At 47.9% G+C, this 23,604-nt stretch overlaps 2 protein-coding genes across 2 annotated transcripts; one reads left to right on the top strand and one right to left on the bottom strand.

Moving 5' to 3' along the window:
* Positions 1–522: 522 nt before the first annotated feature.
* LOC135808412 (ankyrin and armadillo repeat-containing protein-like) lies at positions 523–15,061 on the top strand. The gene is made up of 14 exons (XM_065321599.1): positions 523–2,643; positions 3,088–3,276; positions 4,694–4,818; positions 5,131–5,317; positions 5,747–6,352; positions 6,644–6,985; positions 7,925–8,122; positions 8,805–8,931; positions 9,747–10,003; positions 10,364–10,726; positions 11,367–11,594; positions 12,103–12,290; positions 13,543–13,598; positions 14,290–15,061. Exons 1-14 carry the CDS (start codon positions 1,105–1,107, stop codon positions 14,544–14,546), a joined length of 4,662 nt encoding a protein of 1,553 aa, XP_065177671.1. The 5' UTR covers positions 523–1,104; the 3' UTR covers positions 14,547–15,061.
* Positions 15,062–15,344: 283 nt separating this feature from the next.
* On the bottom strand, positions 15,345–22,706 carry LOC135808413 (uncharacterized). Its single transcript, XM_065321600.1, has 5 exons — positions 22,365–22,706; positions 21,149–21,221; positions 19,055–19,306; positions 18,255–18,681; positions 15,345–17,250 (listed from the first exon to the last, which is right to left on the bottom strand). Exons 2-5 carry the CDS (start codon positions 21,209–21,211, stop codon positions 16,343–16,345), a joined length of 1,650 nt encoding a protein of 549 aa, XP_065177672.1. The 5' UTR covers positions 21,212–21,221; positions 22,365–22,706; the 3' UTR covers positions 15,345–16,342.
* Between the last annotated feature and the right edge of the window lie 898 nt (positions 22,707–23,604).

Consider the following 23,604-nt stretch of genomic DNA (forward strand, 5'->3'; position numbering starts at 1 on the left):
AATCAGTGAGAGTGTAATATTATTCTCTGCTGACGCAAGCCTTGGCGCATTCAACTGATCTGTCATGGGATAGAGAATGGCAAGCCGGGTACAGGCAAAGAAATGAGGGACTGCATGAGACGCTGGTGACAGTGTGGCGTGTACAGGCGGAGACTTCTGTAGTTGCACCCGAACGGGTCTGCAGTGCCAGTGATAGATGGCTTCAAGGTAGTTACCTATCTCCGCTGCAAAGCGTGGCTTCCTGCTAACAGTTACCGCAAAAAAATACCAGATAACGCCACCTACATACAGCGTGGGCCATTGTTCACCCCAGTGTCTGGAGATACGTGGATTTTGTAGAAAAAAACAACAACAAAAAACTGTGTTGTCTTGGAGATGAACAGCTTAGCAACCGATAATCCATCCAAGTCTTGTTTCTCTGGCACCGGACGGGCGGACTTCATGGAGTACAGACTGTCAGTGTACAGATTACACTGACAGTGACAGCCTGAGCTGCTGAAGCGCAGCCTGCGCGGGCTGCGGCCAGTCCAGACTCCGAGTCTCAGGGCTGGGTGGAAAGTTGGAAACTGGAAAGCCAGACTCAGTCGAGTCAGTGCATACTTGGCTTGATTGTTGAGCACAGGCACACCACTACGGCACTAGAGCAACAGCCAGGTGTTGTCATCATGGTCATGCATGCAGCCGTCTCAACACATTTGATCTGGGAATGAGATGAGTTGATCTACCCGGCGTCAATCAACCACAATGCACAGTGCATTTTGCCCTTGATACAGTAGTACATGTACAATATTTGGGTAGCCGTCTTTGATTTGTCAAACAGTTTGCTCCGTATTTGAACATCAAGTGGCCAGTCCGGCTCCCCTGATATAGATACACCTTGGCTTCGAAGCAACGTTCCGGCGCAGGGTCAAGGTCAGCTCAATGAAACCACGGAACTATTATACTTGAGAAGGTCCGCGCTAAACTGGGAAGGTAGATGTGCAAGGGTGAGAAGAGCAAGAATGCATCCAAATCGTTGATTCAGAAATAGTTCGGATTGATCAATCAGTGAAAGCTTCAAGGCTACAAGTCCTGATCTTAGATAGACCTTGTTTTAGCAAAACCATGGCTTCCAGGCCTCCCTCTCGTCCGGGGAGCGCGCTGGCACGGAAATCCTCGAAAGGTCAAGCGGTCTCGCCGGGAGCAGCGGCAGCCGAAGCCAAGGCCAATGCCCGAAAAGAGATGGAGCGTAGAGCGGCTGCAGCCGTTCTAGCTGCAAAGGAGGCGTCGATCTTCTTCGAGCGCTATGAAAAGGCTGAGCTGCAGGAGGCACTGACACGTCGCTCGACGGACTGGCTGTTGAGCATTTGGGATGGCAGCTGCAAACATTCCACAGAAATGTCGGATGGTCTTGCTCCTGGCTTGCCCAAACCGGACACACAGAAAAGCCTGCAGTCCATGAGTGTGAGCAGCATGCAGGCTTTGCCCAACCCTTGCAGCGTCCTGCTGATCGAGCACTCTCCCAACTGGGAGCCACTGAAGCTGCGCGAGCTGCAGCAACTCATTCGCGAGCTCGTCGTGGGCATATACGTGTTCAACCAGCTGCCATGTGTTCAGTTCGATGCCCTACCCAATGGGTGTACCAGTGTTAGCATGCCACATGCTTACCAGGACACTCGACTAGGTCAGATCATGATCGAGGTGTCCTACCATCTGCAGTGCTTCCTGTACGGCACACACTTCTCTGGCGATAAGCGAAGCAAGTTTGTGGAGAAGTGGCAGGAGTTGGTGAACCAGCGATCGGACATAACGACTAGCGGCCACAGCTTGACGGCAAAGGAGAAGCAAAAGGTGGCGGAGGTGGCAGCCGAGTTTGAAATGGAAACACTGGCCGAAAACCCGGCATTCGTTGCCGGCTATCAAAGGCCAGTATTCAATAACCTACAGCGCTATGTTGGCCACACACATGATGTGGCTGCCGTGGAGACACAAGCCCAGCTGAGCGCCGTCAGTGGCAAGCATGTATGGAAAGAGGCAGTGAGCAGCTCTTCACTGCAGCTGCTGCTCGTGCCCAAGCCTGTCAAGGCCTATCGGACAATGATCAAGGTGGATGCGGACTGGACGGTGAACAGTTCTGTCAGATTACCCTCGGCAGGTATTAGTGCTGAGAAGCGTGCACAGTTGCAGGCTCTTTTGCAGGAGCAGCGCGGCTTCGCCATCAAGCAGCTCACGTGCCATCCCAACCTGCGCGTACAGCTGAGAATGCTGCGCTTTGCCACGTGCGTGGCCATGTGGCTGACCAGCCTGCGCAAGCAGTTCTTTGTGCCCGATGTCGACACTTTCCTGCCGGCATTGCCCAACGAGCATCTTATAACGGACCGCGAGCTACCGCCCATATTTGTCAACAAGCCAGCACCGTGTGCACCTATATCATCACGTACTCAGTACGTCACTGCCAGCGGTGGAGGTCTCGGAATCAGAAAGGCGGCGCTGACTGCAGCAGAGCTGGAAAGGCCAATAGCCGCCGCGCACGACTACGTTCACGAACTCGCCCGAGAGTGTCGTACGGAGGAGCTGTTTGAGTCTTCACCGACCCCACTCGGTGGCAAACAGTACTATGTGATGGGTGTCATGCTGGAGAAGTACTATCCAACATCACCCAAGGTGAGTAGTAAACTTTCTACTTTGAAGTACTGACCATGATGGGCTAGTGTCATCAATCACGCATACTAGCACCTGCATGGGGCTGCTTGTGGCAAGGGATTTCCCCTTTCTAGCCTCATCCTCTGCCTTCAATGAGGTGTTCTTGTGGTAGTTGTCCTTTGTGTTATGCGGCACAAAACGTAGCCTACAAATAATCTTGGTTTGTGGGTCTTGGAACACAATGCCTGTGATTGAAAGCATAGCTACCACGGGTAGGGTTCAGGGAAGTCTACCTGGCCATCGTTTCAGCTGTACTCAGCGGCCTGAGTAGCAGTACATTGTACTACACCACTGACATGATGATGCAATGGTTTCTATACAGAATGTGCATAGTCTGAATGTCCTTGGTAGTCCATTGTTCCTTATAAACTCAGTGTTCTGCCCTGTTCTACGCTTCCCCGCCAGGTACCTCGTTGGATACACGCTCTGTACAATGAAATGAACATTTTGGTGACCAGGGTCGGCATGGTAACAGAGCAGCGTGCACAAGACCAGTTTCGCCGTCACTATGGAGACAAGAAAGCTGGGAAGCTAAAGCAGATCAGCTTGGGACTGGTAGCGTCGGCACAGCGAGGACTAGCGGCTGTCTTTGAGGTACTATGGCTGACGATTTGGAACACCATTGTCTTTGCTAGGAGAATTTTTTAGCAGTTCCTCTCATTGTTCTCCTTGTCATGTTACCATGGTATTGTTAGTTTGCTGTGTTTGTTCAGTGGAAATATTTGTTGTCAAGGAATGGCTATAAGTATTTCTTTACAAACTCAAGTGGTGAGGCTGTGAAAAATTTGGAGGAAGAGATAAGGAAAATCTGGGGTGAAAGTTATGCATTGGACTCCACCTAGGTTATGCGATTGCATAATCAGTTTTGCGATGCTTCGGCCAAGCCGCGGACTGCAGCACAGCGCTGCACTTGCACTAGCGACTCACGCTGCATACTTAGCACTCACTAGGACATCCGCTGCTAAAACAATTCGCATACTGAGCTCTATACCAGACCTTGAATAGTGACATGTCCATGTATACTTCTTCAAAGTACATTATGGCGCAAAACCGACAGGGAGTGCCGAGATATTCCACGGAATGACACTGAGCTCAAGTACTGTTCGATAGCAGTAATCAACTGGCCTTCCAACCTAGAAAGTTCATAGGTACACAGGGGCGTAGGAGGGGTTTTGGAAGTGGTACGACCGAAGGTCGGCGAGGCCGAAGGCCGTGTTGGAGGGGGTCGGGGGACCTCCCCTGGAAAATTTTGTAAAAAAGACACAAAATCCTGCGTTCTGGGAACTTCTGGCACACTTCTGGCGCCGTGGGCAGTCGTGTCGAGTACAGTACTCAGTACGACTGCAGATGCCGGCAGATCTACGAGTCTAGAAAAAGGTCAAAGTCTGATGCGCATATATGCATCGATGGATCCTGATTTTTTTATTACGGTTTTGCACGTTCCGGACGGACCACACTTTTCGAAAAAAGTGGTACGGCCATGGTCGTACCAGTCGTAGCGGGTGCTACGCCCCTGGTACATGTCTGATACTGCCAATGGGGAAAGGCAAGCACCGTTGATTAGCGCTATCGAACAGTCCTCTAGCTCAGCATTATGCCTTGAAGTATCTCAGCACTCACTCCTCGTTAGTTTGGCGCTGAATTGTGCACGTTGGACTTGTTAAGGTCTGGTATACCTAGTGCAATGTGTACCTCAACCCCCAATGTTTCCTCTCAGTCTTTTTCCTCTAACTATTTCTTTGTAGATGTGTGTTGTACCCACGTAGGCTTACATTGTAGCATGTTGTTGACCCTATCTATGCATGGATATGTGTGTGTATGCATGTGTGTGCATGTGTGTCTATATGCATGTGATGTGTGTGTGTGTGTCTATGTGTGTGCATGTGTGTGCATGTGTGTGTGTGTGTGTGTGTGTGTGTGTGTGTGTGTGTGTGTGTGTGTGTGTGTGTGTGTGTGTGTGTGTGTGTGCCCATGCCCGTGTATGTGTGTGCTGCAACCCTCTACTATGCAGTCATTCTCCAAGCGGTGTGCGGAAAGCCGTGTGAAACAAGTGGATCCAGTGTCAGGTCTCAGCCTGCTGCACCATGCTGCTCTCAATGACAGGGCCAACATCATTTCCATACTGCTTCGAATGCAGTGAGTTTGAGAAGATATCCTGTTTGATTGCTTGGTCTACAAATACATTCCTGCCATGATTTCCATCCCATGTTTCCTGTTGACGATTCTTGAGCAAATCAATGACAGCGTTGGTGAAAATTTGGAAGGTGGATTTGGGAGCAATTCCTATAAAAGTTTAGAGCTCTTAGCTGCAAAAGAACCTCAAACACTCTATAGCTGATTAAGCTGCACAAATTCATTGTTTTGAAAGCATGAGTAACAACACGACGGCATTGGTCTATTTCTACTGCTAACAGTCGTGTTGTGTCCGTTCACCCTGTGACACTGCAGATGTGATATTGATCAGGTGTCCGAAGAAGAGAGTGGCAGCCAAGGAAGCACGGCATTGCACTACTCTGCTCAGTGCGGCCATCTGGACACCGTGTCGGCACTGTTGATGCACGGCGCACGGCCCCGGCTGTTCAACTCCAATGGCTTCGCTTCGATACACCTGGCTGCGATGGCCAATTCCAGTCACGTGAGTTTTCAAGCGCCAGTTTGGCCAAGTGCTGCCATGTTTAGCAAGCTTCCGGCAGAAGAGAAGGCCTCTCCATCACAGTATTGCAATACACTCATTGTACATGCCTGGCCATGCAGGGAAATGGTACCTGTGTTCATAATCTGTCTTTCGTGCACTCCGGGTAGTCATAGATGTTTTTTGGGGGATTTTACTTTACAACTCTATTGAGTCAATGCAAGAGCCTGCGAAAACGCGCGTGCATACACCACACACACACATGCACACACACACACACACACACACACACACACACACACACACACACACACACACACACACACACACACATACACACACACACACACACACACACACATACACACACACACATGCATGCACACACAAATCTGACACACTTTGTACGCTTGACCCCATTCTGGTGTACAGTGCGTGGAGCTGCTGTTCCAGCGAGACAACAACTTGCTTGAACTGACCACACAGGATGGTACAAACTCCACGCCACTGCTCTTGGCTGTGGAGAATGGATGTTTGGACACAGTGAAGCTACTGATGACGCTCGGTTCCGACGCACAGGCGACAAACTCCAGCAGACAGAACGCTGTTCATCTGGCGGCTCGCCACCGCCGCATTTGCATCATCAAGTTCTTCACGGAGGATGAGCAGTGCAGAGAGGCATTCAACACCTGGGACATTCTGTCGCAAATGCTTTCAGCAAAGCCTGATGGTGATGAGCCCAGTTGGGCCCTCTCTGTACTGGTTCCTCTAGCTGTTGTCAGCACCGGCAATCTCAAGCACATTGTTGAAGCTGGACTGATCGCCGTGCTCATTAAACTGATGAGATCGGCGCAGACCGCGGAGCAGGCCATTCGCACTGTACGGCTCATTGGCACGAACGAGGAGGTGCAGAAGGCGTTTGTGGATGGCGGAGGGATTCCCGTGCTGGTGGCACTGCTGTCCAAGGTTGCACCCGCCACTAACTGCCACGCAGCTGTCTTGATGGCTGACCTCTTAGAAACGGATAGACAACGACAGGTATGGTGCACGGCTCTTGGCATCTGCACGTGCGGTTTCTCCTTGCTTGCATATTGTCCCACCGCCTTAGGAGGAGCACCTTCACGTTGACCATTGCTGCTGAGTAGTATTCTTGTGGATGTGAATAAAGCGAGCCGGTGGCATTCTTCAGATTAAATTAATCGAGACGATATACCACACTTTGTGAACACGGCTTGTCAAGCGTTTCTGCTCATTTGGTGCTTGTGTTGTGTTTGGAAATCTATGCACATGGACTGATATGGCATAATGAACATTCTGCATTGTCTGCAGGCTGCCGTAGCACAGGCAAAGGCATTGCCAGCACTTGTGCAACTGCTTGACTCTTCGGAAGAGCACATCTTGCTGTGTGTACTGAGCGCACTGGCGCTGGCAGTGGCCGAGGAGAACTCTGCCAATCAGGCGGAGGTATGCGACTGTGGTGGATTCCCGAAGATTGTCGCCCTGCTGAGTGAGAACCATGATGCTGCCTCGCACCGGCTCTTTCGCGCTGCATCAAAGCTCATTGTCTGTCTGTGCACTGGCTGTCCCAGCAACCAGTTGGCACTGGTTGAAGCCGGCGGGACTGTGCCACTGCTAAACCTTGTCCAGTACGAGGAGCATGTTGATGTGCAGGTGAGAGATATGCAATGCGTGTATGTTATGCGTACAACGGAGGCGAAAGGCTGTGCAGCTGTAACTGCAAGTTTCACGCATTTCAGCGATCATCAGACAGCAGCTTTTGGCATTCACAGCTGCTGCCTGATGATTGCAGAAATGCGTGAAACTTTACCTCCGTTGTGTGTGGATACTGATCTGCACATTTGTGCATTGAGCACTCTGCTCTGAGCTGCCTCGACCGACCTTGTTTATACATGCAAATTCTATTATTTTTCAGATTTCACCTCTGGACAGCTGGCTATTTCGACCTGGTTAGGTCTAGTTCTATCAAAGAGCAACTGAGAGGTGTACGAAGAGATCGTATCATGATTTTGTAGAACATTTTCGAGTTGGAGTAAATGGCCCCATATGTGCATGCATGTGAAGTCATCAACCCGAGTATAGAGGCTATATGTGATAACGTCATCAGTTGAGAGCTTTGGCAAAGCCGTGGCACAGCGATGCAGTCTAAGGCTGTACTTGTATCCCATAAGCGAGACCGCCAACTGGTGCTGTATACTTGTATCCCATAAGCGAGACCGCCGACTCGTGCTGTATACTTGTATCCCATAAGCGAGACCGCCAACTCGTGCTGTATACTTGGCTCCCATAAGCGAGACCGCCAACTCGTGCTGTGTACTTGTATCCCATAAGCAAGACCGCCAACTCGTGCTGTATACTTGTATCCCATAAGCGAGACCGCCGACTCGTGCTGTATACTTGTATCCCATAAGCGAGACCGCCGACTCGTGCTGTATACTTGTATCCCATAAGCGAGACCGCCGACTCACCATGTACCAGGGAGCACCCATAACCGGCTCTGCTAGTTCACCGCCATGACATCACTTGAAAAACCTCAATAGAGGAATGGAATTTCATGTGTGATTGGATTTCATTTCGGCCCTCTTCCCACAGACATCCGCAGCATCAGCAATCCGGTCTGTTGCGCTGAACAACGACAGTACCCAGCAGGCGGTGCGCGATGCCGGTGGAGTCGAGCCTCTGAAGAGGCTGATGAAGAATCGCAACATCGAAGTCAAAGTGTTTGCGGCCACGGCAGTTTGGGCTGTTGCCGGGCGGAAGCTAATGTTCCGGCAACTAGTCGCCTCTCAGGTAACATGATAATGCAGGCATGAGATGGTAAAAAGTAAAGTTCACACATTCACGTTACAACCCGGCTATCCAATTTTGTTGAAGTACACAACCAGCTTAGGAAGTTTCGCTTGTATCAGGCCACCACCACCACCACCGGCCTGTGCACCAGGGTGGCAGATGCAATGAGATGGTATAGTGTGAAGTTCCAGCTGAGTAGTTGTTGGCCTTGAGTATCAATGGCAGGATGCCTTCTGGGGCTCACCGTACATACGTACTGCTTTAACATGTTTTCACGATCACAGCATGACCAAGGCGGAGGGCCCACTGTATGGGAAACAGCGTTCCTGACTGCAATACAGTACTGCTTGTGCGCTCACCACACTAGTATGTACTTAGTAGTTGTCACTACGTGAAAGTAAGCTCAGGACTGTAGCCCAGGGTGCACTCAAAGTGATTCCCGGTTTTCCTAGGCATTACATGCCGGAAAAGACAGAACAACGATAATTTGGACTATGACCTGAGCCTCCATTTCTATATGCGACTAATCGATACCGCAATGATTTGACCATGCAGAGATGGAGAGTGTACATACCGATGATGGTGGCTATGGCGGTGCAAAAGAAGAAGAAGAAGAAAGTGTTACATTATTGGTCAGATCATGAGAGTGTCGTGTGTTCAATCACTTTTTGTCTTTTGTTAGATTGGCATTGATCAGCTGATCACTCTCTGTGAGCTGCAAAACGAGGCACTGGAGATTGTGGGAACTGAGGCTCTGTGCTCCCTGGCGCACGGTGCAAAGGCCAATCAAGAAGCCATTGCCGCAGCAGGTCAGTGGCAAACACTCATCATGTACTGTAATAGAAGAGCTTGCTATGATTTCGTATGCAGCACTGCAAAGCACTGCAAAGCACTGCAAAGCACTGCAAAGCACTGCAAAGCACTGCAAAGCACTGCAAAGCACTGCAAAGCACTGCAAAGCACTGCAAAGCACTGCAAAGCAGCAGTAACATGTATACTAAAGCCAACGCATTTTCTCAACCGGTTGATAATACTGTATAAGTACTTTATGAATGCACCGTGCACACTATGCAGTACGGGAAAGTGAGCCTGCACCTCAGTCCTGAAAGCGATGGTTGCATACACTGATAGTTTAGGGAGTTCAGCTCGCCAGTGATAAACCCATTATGTTTTGTGATGCGCTGCATACACAAGACGAAATGTGAACACAATTGCTTACCTGCCTCAGCACCATGCATGGAATATGCGCCTGGTACGCATAATCCAATCTGTAAACTTAGTGTACAGGATATTTATCGATCTAACAGGGATAGTTTTGGGCCGTATTTGTCCACCCAAACTCTGTGAGTAGACTTCATCTGGAGGGAGGGGATTTTGGAGGCCAAGGAAAGGGTACTTTTTTTGCGGGAATGGCCAAACTGAATCTGACTGAATTCATGCAGCATGCTTTTTGGAGTATTTCTTTAGGCAAGTATTCACTTCTTTGCAACACCATGATACTGCCAGGTCACATGATACTGCCAGGTCACATGATACTGCCAGGTCACATGCATACATGGATAAGTGAATGTAGCATTAGATCATTCCTCAAAACCCCCGTCATGGGTTCCTGTGCTACTTGCAGGTGGCGTTTTGCCTGTAGTGCGATTGCTGCGGTCAATAGCCAACAGCACCGAGCCGGTTCTTCTGCGTGCAGTGGAGACCATCGGTATTCTATGCATCGGACCAGCCATGTGCCCGAACACAAGCATCCAGGAGGCAGTCTCCAAGGCAAGCGGTCTGGACGTGCTCGTGCAGATAGCCAACCGGCCGACGGCCTCCCAGCTGCTGCGGGCCAAGTCCATCTGGGCACTGGCGTGCGTTACGCTGAAGAACACACATGTAAGCATCAAGGTGCACAAGTTCCTCTCCTGCACTCCTGCGTCATCAGGAAATTTTGCAGCTGAACATATATCTTTTGTAGATCTAGTTGTGATGTATGATCCTTCCATTTGGTGTTTTCTCAAAGGGAAATGTTTTATTGTGCTATATTGGGATGGTAAGCTATAACTGAGACAATCATGTTCAAGAAAAATGGTGTGTCTGGTTGACATTGACACCCTATTTCAAGGATTCTTCAAGGGCAAAGTTTGCTTCTGATGACTATGGAGCAGCGATCCTGGTGTTCCTAGCGCACTGGTATTGTCTTGAAATAGAAATTTCATCTTCTCATCTTTTCCATTTTCTTTTCGAACTACACAGAGTTGTCGGATCCTTGCCATGTCCAGCTTTCGTCTTGATGTTCTACTGACGATGTGGCACTACGCTAGTGTTGCGCATCGCAAGAAGCTGAAGGGAGTGAGCGTGAGTCCACGCAAGAGAAAGACCGGTGCGGTGCAGGCACCGACGTCCGATGGCGTGCAGGAACAGGCGAGCGCGGAGAGGAGCGGTGACAAGATGACGGAAGACGTGCACCTGTACTGCGGCCGTGCTTTGATCACGTTTGCGTTCGGCAACACGCACATCCAGAAGAGTTTGGCCGAGCTGGGTGGCTTGAATTACAGAGACTTCAAGCCTTTCATGGACTCGGCTGATCCATCCTTGCAAGCCTACTTTGATCTTCAGGTATGTGCATGTACCTTGATTCTCCATAATTATTTGTCATCATCAGATCAGAGAGTGTACATGCAGGACTGCCGGAAGCAGTTTTTGATTGGTCTGGCCATACCATAGTTTTTCATACAGTTTGTGTATAATATGTAGTGGGTAAACAGGACCTCCTCAGCGGTAAACATGCATTGATGGCCAACTAGTAGGTCTGGTGATGAACTGACCAACCGGACGGCGGTTCCGACGGGCCTGACATGCAAAGGAAATCGTTCGTAACACAAGTTAGAGATGGAACTATGCCGCTGTAGAGGTTGTTACTGGGAGTTTTATGGCTATCCACTAATCCTCTGCCAACAATTTAGCAGCATAGCGTGTGAAACAGTTTGTAAATACATCTGGATGGCAGGCGATCCGAATCTATTTGGGCCATCCTATACTAGAATCACTGCAGATGCCAGAACTTGCCGCTATAGTCCTCACTCAACAGGCCTGGCGGAACCGGTCCGGTTGGTCAGGTCAATACGGACTAACTTTGTAGCTACCAACTCCTGTTTACTGCTCAGAAGGGCATATCATGGTCCCCGCCATATTATACACAATGTATGAAAGACTATGATGCAACGGGAAAACTGCTTGTCTCGATCTGCTCCTTCAGGTGGTGGTGGTATCTCCGATACTGCACGGAGCAGATCAAGTCAGCCTGGCCGTGGAGGCCATACGGCACCTGGTTGATCTCCTGGATGATGAGAATGACGAGGTTCAGATGCTCGCCGCCGATTGCCTAGCCAGTCTTGTGCACACACGTGCTGGCATACCGGCCACTGTAGTCAAGGCTGGAGGAGTTGACGCCTTGCTGAAAAACCTGACTTCGCCGATAGTTTCGGTAAGGATCCCCAATACTTTTACAACACTTAGTGTGTGCACTAGACTAGAGCAATTTTGTTTCTGGGAGTAATGCAAAACATATCTTTTGGAGGAGGAATATGCTAACCAATGCATGGAATGGATCATGTGATAGCCCGTTGGGGTAGATCATGTGTGGGCTAGAAGCATCAAGTGCTCCGGAAGTCCAATAAGGCAATACCAATTAAATGGACATCATCCAAGGCCTAGAGGCGTGGAGCAACATTATCTCTCAACGGAAGTGTCCTTGCTGGTGTCTGTATGGTTCGGCTGAAGAGCGCGTGGTTGTGATGAGTTGGGAATGCAATGAATCATCCAAGGCCAGTGCATTATTTAGTCAATTTAGCACTGTTCATTGCTAGAATGTACAGGAAATGGAAACAAGTTACGTTTTCTGAGAGTGGTGCATATCATTTTTTTAAAGGACTGAGAATGCAATGTCTATCTCTACCTGCGTTCAACTCTCCACAATGGTACCATTCCCGTAGGTTCTGGATAGCGCAGCAGCGGCTCTGGGCTATCTGTCGTTTGATCCGCTGGCACGGCGTGTGCTACTCAAGGCGTGCCGCGACATGCCCTTCCTGGTCGGGAAACTCTTCACACGCGCGGCCAAGATCAGCCAGGAGTTCCTTGACGTCTGGGATGATGCAAAGCATGTGGGCATACCCACACTCAGGTTAGCTTCTAAAGAGAATTCTAATTTTTGTAAATTTGATGCATTTTTCTGGCTGTCCGAATTACGGAGATCAATACGGGCCATTTGTGATTTTCAAGCTAGACGCTGCAGCAGCCGTTCAAAAAAAGAGTCAAAGATAGTGTGCCGGGTAGTGGGCATCAGGGCATGTTATCTGTTATCTGGCATGTTATCTGTTCGATTGGCTTGCATAGGTACCAGTAAACACCTTCCTGAACGGATACTCCTTCTGTCCTTCTGTTGCTGTCCGATGATCGGCAGTGCCGTGAAACTCAGAGTTACGGCAGAAACGCTTTGATTCCTTCTTTCAAGTGTGTGTACTAGGCTCTGCATCTAGGTGTATTGAGCACTGTCACGCCGGAGTGACCACGAATCTCTCCCAGTATACTCATTCTGCAAAAAAGTTGGGGGCTGGGGCAGAGGTAAATCTCAGTTTGCGAAGTCACAAACCCTTGGGGAAGCTCTGCTGTGATGAATCGCTTTATGTGCCATCATTACTGGATCATATCCATCCCGGAAAAACGGTGATTGAGAAGTTCACCCGACTTGGTTCACCTACAGTTTCGCATGTACTGGCCTTGGCCACCCAACAGTGGCACTGGTTTTAGCTGACACTGTGGCTAAGTTCTCATATCCACTGTGTATTTCTTCGGCATTGTACTTCAACTAGCATCTTCAACTGATGTTTAAAAAAATTGAGTAACTCAGCGTGAGGAAAAGTCTCAAAATTCTCAACTTTCACGTTGCACTCCACGCTTTTCAAGTTGCCGCGATCGCAGCTGAACTTACGAGCGATTTATTTCAGGCACCGTTGATCGCAGTGCGTCGCGGATGCGTTCTACGGCACGCGGAGAGTTTTCTCTTCGACATAGATATGTGCGGGATCGTTGAATTTGAGCTAGTTTTGACCGAGTTACGGCCTTTTGAAGTATCACAGTCGAGTGTGTAGAATTCTACACATTCAAGTGTGGTGCGGCTCTCAAAGGGTTAAAATTCCATACACTTTTGAAGTACAAACCAAAATCCAGTGGAACAAAATACATCTCAACGCAGAGTTTCGTGCTTAAAAAAAAGCAATCAGCAGCAGATGAATGTATATTTCGCAGGATATTGCACTTTTGAAGTACATGTATAAAAATTAAGAAATTACTTCCGTAGGAATCATCAGAATAGGTGCTATCACTGAGATCATGCGGCATTCATATCAATTTTCTTTTTCTATACTGTACTTCAGCCTCGAGGCGAATGGAGGAGTGCCACTGGTATACAAAAGTCATGATCCGCAGCCAGGTAACTTAAGCTGTAGAAATATCCGTCCAAACACCTGTACATATTTAAAATATGCCAAAGATACGAGCACGACACCGGCCATTTTGTGGCTTCGTAGGCAATACATGCATGCTCAACTCTCCTCCACTCTCCTTAGCGGAACCTTTATGATGTAGTCATATTCTAACGTTATGAATGAACACAGTTTTGCCACAAGCAGTACCCCAAGTAAAGCTACTAGATACATGTATTGACCCTTGGGCAGGGAATCAAATAATTTCTTACAAGAGTTGGACAGCTTGATTCTTTTCACAAATGACCACCCCATCATGAAACTATTGTGCATAGTCACAGGTAGGAGTAGCAAATTTTCAAGCAGATAATAATATTCAATAATTTGATTTGATGCGTCCTGCAGGTTCACGATCAAGGGTATGGGCTATACTATTCCTGCATACTGAGTTGCATACAAAGCTATAGGAACCTATAGGTCAGAAGGAAGGGTCTTGCTGCGAAGTAATTGCTCGTATTTTTACCAATAGACGACTGAAGAAATCACATGGGAACGAGTTATGAAGCAACTATCCACGACTGTATCCGAGTTCAATTTCGTATTTTACTTCCATGTTTATGCTGTTCTGTGTAGTTTTTGTTGATCTTATAATTCATGTCCACATGCAGCTTCATTGGGTTTCTGTAATGCTTGATACAGATTTCAACCGGAAGTCAAAGTTGGAGACCCAAGTGTATTCACCATCGCCTGGTGCTCAAGGCGTGTCGCAGGGCAGCATGAGACCCATGCGTCGGGCTGGCACTGGCCCGGAGCCATCGCCCTGGTACAAGGCGATGCAGCGCACTGCCGAGCGTGCCAGGGGCATGGTGTACGACAGCCGCACCGGCAACACTGCTCATCTTACGCACTCTGTATCGCCAGGCAATGGCAGCATGACAGGCTGGAGGCTGAAGTAGATACGGCACAATGCACTTGGATACAGCATTGCCACGCGTGGATCTGAAGGAATCGCCACAGAAGATAGTTTGAATACATCAGTGTAGCGAAAGGGTATGTCTTGAATCATTTTACTGTGCCCACTGACGTTGAATTACCGGCTGTGAAACTCACTTAGATGTAGATGATGCTTCCATCGTTTCACATACTATTCGATGTGCACCAATTTCCCACTCATGTCACAGTGCATGTGCTTGAATTGGCTGACAGGCTAAACCTTCCACTCAGAGCACTAGGCAACTTGAAAATTATTTGTTTATGCTTGATCGGTTTTGAAACTCAATTTTTTATTCACTTGAAATCATTTGAGACATCTCACATTAGTGCGAGGGATTATCAACAGGTGTTTTCAGATAAATGCATTGGTTACAGAAAGAAATCTCAACCGTATACAATGCACTCTTGACAGCCCTGCTACTGTTTCGCTTGTTCAGCTGCAATATTCTCATTACATTTTAAAATGTATTCAACTCGAGCCATTCAGAATGCCAGGCGAGTACCCATGAATGTTTCTGGCACAGGTATTGTGCTTCGAACGTATCATCAACCTGGACCGTGAGAAGTCACAGCAAGAAATTCTAGAGTTCGCATGGCACTAACCGGCATACACAACATGTTGTTATTTAATAATAATTGCTATCCAAGCCCAAAGTCATTTGCGCCAGTACAATGTATACTGCATAGCCGTGACTGTAACATGATTGCACCAGACCATCATCTCTTAGCACAATCAAGCTGTACTGATCCAGCTGGGAATATAAACACAAGGCTTCACCAGGATCATGAATCATGCTGCCATCAATACAACACTCTGTAGTGAGAGGAATAATAATACTATTATCAAATAAATTCGGCGCGGATGCTAGAAGAAACAAGCTATACATGCAGCGGAATAAATTAGACTTGTCAGTTTGAGCACTCTGGCAAGGTACGTTCGGGCCTGATTGGAAATTTTTATTTCCATTGCTATCAGGTTCGGCCTCATTTCCTCTGTGCTGCGCTGACGAGTCCACAAAGGACGAAACAGTTCTGTCCGCAGATTGAGTGCAGCGGAATAAATTAGATAATAATTATAACTTAAGTTAAAGAAGGGAGGGAAGTGAAGGAAGATGTAAAGGAGTTAATTAAAGAGATCTAGACGAAATTGACCAAGGCTGGTAGTCACAACATGAGCGAGTGACTGGTGAAGCAAGGTATTTTTTTTACAAAGACACAAGTACACAAAGTGACCTCTTAGGTGTACCCCGTGCAAGTTCCATATTTAGCTTAGGTTGTGCGGGCGAGTTGGGAGGGCATAGTAGTGACTTCGCAGTCACTGCCCATAAATACCGCACAGCGAATCAAACCATCCATTGGTGAATGGTCAGCTCACTGCTTTTTCACAGGGGCGATGGACGCCAGTTCACGATGCATAGTGTGTTGAGCTTGACGTGCGCTCAGAACTCAAGATGATTATCTCTGCAGCGCAATACTGGCACTGCCGGATACGTGAGCTGCACAGCACCGGGCTGCTGTATCACCATGGGACAACATGGTCGCGTTCACAATGAAGTTACGCCTGCACTGTGTGTTGCGCAGATCACCCCTATCCAGGATTTTGATTAACTCGGGCCCCGGGCGGCTGGTCCGAAGACATTGAGATGAGCCTGGAGCAGGGTTTCATGCAGGCACAAACTGACAGAGGCCCCCAGAACCGGGAGAAGAGCACTTCCTTTTGCGGTGTGTTCGGCCATAAGCATGTCCTGGTCACAGAGGGTCACTGTGCATCGGTAGATTGGGTAGATGTGGATTCCGGTTCGGCAGCAATCGTGCTATCACTTGGCACATACGTCTTGGGCAACGGAAAAGAGCGCAGTGGCAAAGCTAGCTGACTATCCAACTGTGGATGAGTACCAGTCTCTTGCGCGTTTCCCTGCGGACACCCCTCCTGCGTAGCATGGAACTCTCTTCTCTTAACTTCAGGCAAATCCGTTTGAAACACAATAGTGGATGCCGGGTGGCCATTTCCTGCAGATACAACTCCAGCACCTCCCCGTTCTCCCGTATCTTCGTCAGGGAAAGGAGTATTTGTAGCAACAGAGGTTGTATCGCCCTGGTTTTCTGCACCAGCTTCGTCGTCGAGGACGCCCTGGTCATCAATGACCACCTGGTAATCGAGGGCAGGCTGGCAGTCGAGGACGGGCTGGTAGTAAAGGCTAGCTGCCAACGGAGGTGCACACATTGCAGATTCCTGGTCGTCTGTCTCCGATTTCTCACTATCCTTACGTGATCCGGGTGAACTTGGCGGAGGAAATACTACTCGCTGCTGGAAATTGTCGGCTTCATTCAGCATATGTATTTCAAGGTCGTGCCGCATCATTACATCAACCCTCCGCCGGTCTTCCACACTCTCCACCGATATCCTATCAGCTGGGGTGGACTTTGCGCTGGAATCACCCTGGCTGTTGATAGTTGATGTTGAAACCTGATGTTCCGAAGGAGTAAGTCTGAGGTTGGACTTGACCTTTGCTGTGGATTCTCCCGTTTGGTACTGACCAGTACTTCTCCGTGGACGTTTGCGGACAACAATGACAATTACCAAGACCAGCAAAATTCCACCGACAACAGACACCGCGGGGGCAATGGCTACTGTCTTGATTTCATTGTCCTTGACACCAGTGTCATCTACAGAGTGGCAGACAGAGCAATACACAAGCCATAAGGGGATTAGCAACGAGCAGAGTTGTTCACGATTGCTTCCATGTGTATGACTGTATGCGACAGAGCAGTATTACCGTGTGCTACGAAGCACAACCCCGCAATATCTTTCAGCTCACTTCATGAACTGTACAGGACCATCAGCATAGAAATTCAGTACCTTGTTCACAGATGGATAGCAACATGCACGAGCGATAACAAAAAGGCCAAGTTGATCTCCCAAACTGAACACCGCAGTTTGGGTCATTCACGTTTTCCCTTCCAAAACCAATGCATCATTTCTCACCCACCCAGTAACTTATAGGGCTTGCTAGTCATGACGCCAGAAGTAAAAAATAACGACAAAACGACTTCTAAATCAACTTTTCCCGTAGCTAAGTACATGCACAGGACGTGGTGGGTGGACCCCTCTTTTCGCATGCAGGTGTGTGAATTCATATCTGTACCAGGAGTAGGAGTAGGAGTAGGTCCTTGACCAGGTGAAACCCTGACCAGGAGTAGGTCCCTGACCAGGTGAAACCCTGACCAGGAGTAGGTCCCTGACCAGGTGAAAGCCTGACCAGGAGTAGGTCCCTGACCAGGTGAAACCCTGACCAGAAGAACCCGGCACATTGTACAGTCATTCCCGGTGGATGTGTCACCCTACTGGGCAGGAAAGTTGTATTTCTCGCGAAATATTTTCAGTTGCAAATATGGCATCTGGTGTGTTCTTTGTTAGTCACATCTGACTGCGGCCAACTACCCTTCACTTTGTGTGTTGTCGCTATTGCTGTCTATGTCTCTGTGTATGCCAGTATAGGTGGAGCGAGAAGCCACACAAACGTGCACGGATCCAAGTGGATCCAAAGTCAGCGTTGTCATGTTGTCATGGCCCCGGGCTGGCTGTGATATAGCACTTTTAAGGCCTATTTATTAGTCCACGTGATGTAGACACAGGTGCATCCTTATCCAACATTAAAACCAATACTCACCAGCTTGATTTGGCAGTGCAGCTCCTGCATCGTCTCGTCCAAGCGGCACTTCCACAACCACACTAATGTTAGCCGAGCTAGATATGACTTTACTTTGTACAGACTCGTGAGTGACGGTCGGCGTACTTGTAGGTGGCGTTAGCTCTCCAGCACTGACGGCACGTGTTGGCGTACTTGCTGAGGTAGAATCTACTTGTTGACTTGGTTGCGGGCTACTAATGGCTGGAGCAGTAACACGAGTACTCTGGCCACACACGAGGTTTTTCTCGGGTGTGCACTGAGAGGCAACGCTCAGTGACTGGGCCAGGCAAGTTTGGGCCAGTTTGCACAAGACACACGTGTTGCCATCCCAGTACTGATCCGACGGGCAATACGCATAGCAATGCGTATCTCTTGTAGCCGAGCAGGCATATTTCACAGGGTCATCCTATTAGCAGCAGAACAAGAAAACAGGTAGCAGCATTGAAGTTAAGCCTAGGTTAGGCATACTACAAGCAAGGAGCAAGTTCAGGATGAACCTCCATCAAGCTTAGTTGTCGAAGGATTGCCTTAGTCTCGCTATGTGCATGAAACGTAGTGTTACAGCAATGTTTTAGCCGGTTGTCACCATTCTCTTCTGCCTTTGTGCAACATCAAGCTTATGTAACTTTGCATTCTCATGCACACAAGATCAAATAGAATCAATCGAGTTCTTGAAGAACACACAAACACACAAACACACACACACACACACACACACACACACACACACGCACGCAGTCACATGCAAGCATACATGCCAAGTATTATGGTCCACTCACATCGCAGTTCAATGAGTCCGCATCTGTACAGGGCCGACAACTAGCCTCATATGACAGGCCAGGCTTGAATGTATGCGGTGGGCATATATCGCACTCCGTGTTTGTTGTACCATGGCAGGCAGTCTTGACGTACAACCCCTCATCGCATTTGATGCACATTGCACACGCGCCGTCCTTCAAAAAGTGATTTGCTGGACACGCCAGCGGTGTAGCATCCACAGCAGCACTGCAGAGCAATAGCCCCAGCAACGCCTGAGAAACACAAAACAGAACATGATGGCCTGATAAGAACACATCCACGATAACCTGCCTTCGTACCAGGTTCATACGTACAATACATGGATAGCAGCATTTCAGGGCAGCAAATATCTGACCCCATGCCAGTGATGGCAAAGGGAGCACCAAGTTGTAAAACATGTTGAACATATTCAACATGCTGTAGTATAGTCTGGTGGCCGTGCTGGTACTACAGTTAAACCGTTTAAGGAGAAAGCTGCGTACAAAATTCCTATCTAACTGACTGAAGAAAAGTGAACACCAGATCGATCATAGGCCGATTCGCTTGCGTCAAGCAGAACAATGTACCATCGGTTTCTTTTTAGTTAACGCACAAACCAAGCAGCATGAGTCACAGTAACCCCATGCACCGCACCCCATGCACCGGAGGACGTCAATCGTGGCAAAGTATTTAAAGTGACATCAGTCTTGGTTACTCCAGGGAATACCTTCAATCAGTTCTACGTAAGCAGAACTCATGAGTGGGGTCCTGTCACCTTAGCACGGCTGTCACACTTTGACAGCCAGTGACACTTTGACAGCCAGTGTTTTTCTTATGTTCTAATTCCAAACATTTTCAGGACTCTTTTCTCAGTCTTGCATCAGCCCTCACATTGTGACATAGCCTGGAAATAATATCATGGCACAACATGTACTGGGATGGCCAGGAAAAGGAAATCTGTAAAAATTATACAAAAAACTTTATTAAGGCGATAAATAGTATAAGCGAAGCGGACATTACGAAATGATCAATGAGAATACTTGTATGTTAAAATCGATGTTCCTAATTGATTTTCTTGAGACTATCATCAGGGAAACATCGCCTCACAATAGAAGCTATGCGGAGAAACAAACTACTTATACGTCTATAGGATAGTGGGAAGTATACAAGGTGAGGTGTGAAAAAAACGAAAATGGGAGAGAAAACGAAAGAAAGAAGAAGAAAGGATGTGAGAGTGTTAGACATATAAGTAGTTTGTTTCTCCGCATAGCTTCTATCGTGAGACGATTTTTCCCTGATGATAGTCTCAAGAAAATCGACTAGGAACATCAATTCCAACATACATGTATTCTCATTGATCATTTCGTAATGTCCGCTTCCCTTATATTATTTATCGCCTTAATAAAGGTATTGACTCCTCGTCACCTATTCATATACACAAAACGTTATCACCCACAGCCACAGGTCTAGGTGGGCGGGTGGTGAGATGCTGACATTGACAGGTAGGAAGGCAATTGACTATGGGCAACTGCATGGATGAGATCATGCTGTCAGAGAGAAGTGTCACCTGATCGAGACATTGGAAGACAGGGGAAGTCAAATCAAATGATGTATTGCAAAACAAAGACCCAAAACTGAGATTAACTTTGAATGAAGACCTGGACAAGGTCCAACGCCTTACACCAGAGTTGTTTGGTTATTCTCAGGCCACAAGATCACGCCATCTGCAACAGCTGGATAGTGGTTTATCTTGTATTATTGCTGCTGGGCATTGGATAGAGTTGGAGGCATGGGCAGGAAGCCTCAGTGTAAACTGGAATGCTTTGTCCATGTGTTGCTGATAATCCGCGCATCTTTTGAATCCATGAAGAAGCTACCAGAACTTGATGGGGTAGAATGGACAAAACTGTATTGAGCAAGTACAAGCTCTGACCTAGGCGTGAGCAGGACTCAATAGCAGTAACTGTATCCCCAGGGCTAGGTGCTTCAAGCAGCACTTACCGACTTAGCACTTGGAATGTGGCATAGTGTAGGTCCTACAGTGTACAGAATTGTATGCTGTACAAGAACCTTACAGTTACACTACATACACTTACCGGTGCTAGCAGTATTGACAACCTAGACAATGAGTCAGGCCATTCTCCTATTCTGGTCACCATGCTGGCAAACCTGCAGAAGCAACACACAAAAAAGCAATGAAAACAGGGTGTCAAATGAAATTCTGTGACCACTACTTTTACTCAATGGTAGGTAGACAGACTTCGTTGACGAAAATGAAACTCCACAAGGAACCAGATCTCTCAGGCTAAGAAGAATACAGTCATACTGCTACTTCCAACACTTGCTCCAGCAATGTTCTGCAAGTATTAGTCCTCCCATACATACACTTGCTCCAGCAATGTTCTGCAAGTATTAGTCCTCCCATACATAACAGCCGCCAGTGGCAAACGCTAGATACAGAAGCAAGGTGACATTAGTTCCGGCCTCAAGAGATGTACATAATTATTATGTACAAGGCAGTGTCAGTGTAACTACCTTTGGAGCCATGAATGGGTGAAAACATTCACCGACCATTCAGTGTTCCTTTACCAGGGCTAAAAAGGCCAAAGACTCTCCTGATGGTGGACAACGCGGGGTTTGGAATTTGAAACAAAAACCCAAGTGCATGCAGATGATTATCCCTCTGCAAGGGGACCTACCAGTCCTCAGCCTAAGTCACTTCACAGTTCATACCGCACCGCATCACTGTCTACATAAAGCGTACAATAGCCTCTCTTTAAGCATTCGCAACCACCACCAGAAGTTCAAAGAAGAAGAAGCAATTATAATATTTTCAGTGGCCGCCTAAGTAAGTAAAATGGGTTGTGCCCTGAGCTTCGAGAGTCATCGGTTTGAACTGAGTGCTGCTTTTGACTTCAAAGTTCAAACCAAAGCCAAGTGCAAGCAACACGGACGTGGGCTCGCACATACTATAGTAATCAGCGTAGGTCTAAGACTTTTATAGTATAAACTTGCTTACTTCCCCACTGCGGTTCACGAGAGATTGGTAGAACACACCCAAAATATAGTGATACGCTCGATATTACCGGGACCGATAGAAATCCCGATTTGCACTTTATTAGCACGATAGTTTATTTGTTATCACGAATATTAGTATCACTAGTTATCCGTACAAGACTACTAAAATGTGCTTCGAAGTAGCGACTATTCCGGAGCCAGATCACTCACAGGCTACTCTGGACTCGACATGAGACGACTCCGAGCAAGTCAAGAGAACATTGTAATTCTTCAGCACTGTTCATCGTGACTTACCTTGGTTTGAGTGGCTAGTATCCTAATGAGCAAGGAGACCTCTTCCGTCCAACATCCACAGTTACAGCAACAGTTTGCGGACAAAGATAAAACGAGTTATTCTCACAGATGGAATCAACAAAATGATCTAAAATCTCGACGCATGATGGATAATGTCCGACATTCTACTGACAGGCACCTGAAGGCTGAAGTGCCTCCAAAAGGTATTTCAACCAGCTAAGCGCATCGGACACAGAACATTTTGCCTGGTTCACCATGCCTGTCGGCGGCGTGGGCGTAGGGTGACCTGCGCGAGGGCCACGATCCTTAGCCATTGCCATTGTAACTAGGTTGAGCAAAGAACTCGGGGAGAAGAAGCTAGTGTCGAGGCCAACCGATGAAACAACATTACGCAATACTGCCAGTCACGTCAGAGCAAGTAGCGCTTTATGAATGGAAGCGCGAACTCTTGCACCACAAATATTCGAATGACATCACCACATGCGTGCACGCGCGGCCACGCGCACCGCGCTAGGCATACGTACGTATGCGATATGCGCGTATGCAGCGGCGATGGCCGATGCGGCGATGGGCCATAACAATAATACATTGATGATTATACCAACATGATAATTCCTTGCACGATCGAGTTCGGGGAGCGCGCCAGCGCGGCAGATCGCCAGGCGCTAGGCGCGCGCTAGGCATACTGTCTGTACTCTATTACTGTCTTATTACAGGCCAGGCGGGGCGTAGCCAGGATAGGGCCGACCGACGACCATGGACGACCGTCCGTAGATCTACCTACTCAGGCTGTACTGTAGCCTAGTGACAGTAGTGTAGGCTGTACTGTCTGTATACAAACACATGTAGTCAGTAGATAAAGATCTGCTTTGGAAGATTTATGAATAAACGCCGCGGAGACGCGTACGACGACAGTTATATTATGAACTAAGGCCATCATTTTTTATATCTATGTTTCGCGTCAGTTCACACTAACTAACTTCCAGAATCATTATGCGAGAGGTGGAAAAAAATAAAAAGTTGCAAAATAATAAAAAAAAGGCTCATCAGAGGTGTATGCACTGTACATAGCACAATAGCTCGTGCATGGTGTACATTCGAAAGAAAAATCGTACATCGAAGCACAACATCTGGGTTATCAGCAAGAGTAAATATTCACTTTGGACAGAGGAGGCATCCGTTGGTGCCTATGTCATGACCGGGGAGTAGGCCAGACATATCTCAGGATTCTACGATTCCA

Source organism: Sycon ciliatum, chromosome 2 (genome assembly GCF_964019385.1).
Source record: "Sycon ciliatum chromosome 2, ocSycCili1.1, whole genome shotgun sequence".
NCBI lineage: Eukaryota > Metazoa > Porifera > Calcarea > Leucosolenida > Sycettidae > Sycon > Sycon ciliatum.

Bases quoted from the DNA above. Each gene is read 5' to 3' on its own strand.
- LOC135808412 (XM_065321599.1), top strand. From the start codon at position 1,105: ATGGCTTCCAGGCCTCCCTCTCGTCCGGGGAGCGCGCTGGCACGGAAA. The intron at 5,318-5,746 runs GTGAGTTTTCAA...TCTGGTGTACAG, and splicing joins CGATGGCCAATTCCAGTCAC to TGCGTGGAGCTGCTGTTCCA. The intron at 11,595-12,102 runs GTAAGGATCCCC...CCATTCCCGTAG, and splicing joins TGACTTCGCCGATAGTTTCG to GTTCTGGATAGCGCAGCAGC.
- LOC135808413 (XM_065321600.1), bottom strand. From the start codon at position 21,211: ATGGTGACCAGAATAGGAGAATGGCCTGACTCATTGTCTAGGTTGTCA. The intron at 19,307-21,148 runs GTAAGTGTATGT...TGTGTTTCTCAG, and splicing joins TGTCAATACTGCTAGCACCG to GCGTTGCTGGGGCTATTGCT. The intron at 18,682-19,054 runs GTGAGTGGACCA...TGCTGCTAATAG, and splicing joins CGGACTCATTGAACTGCGAT to GATGACCCTGTGAAATATGC.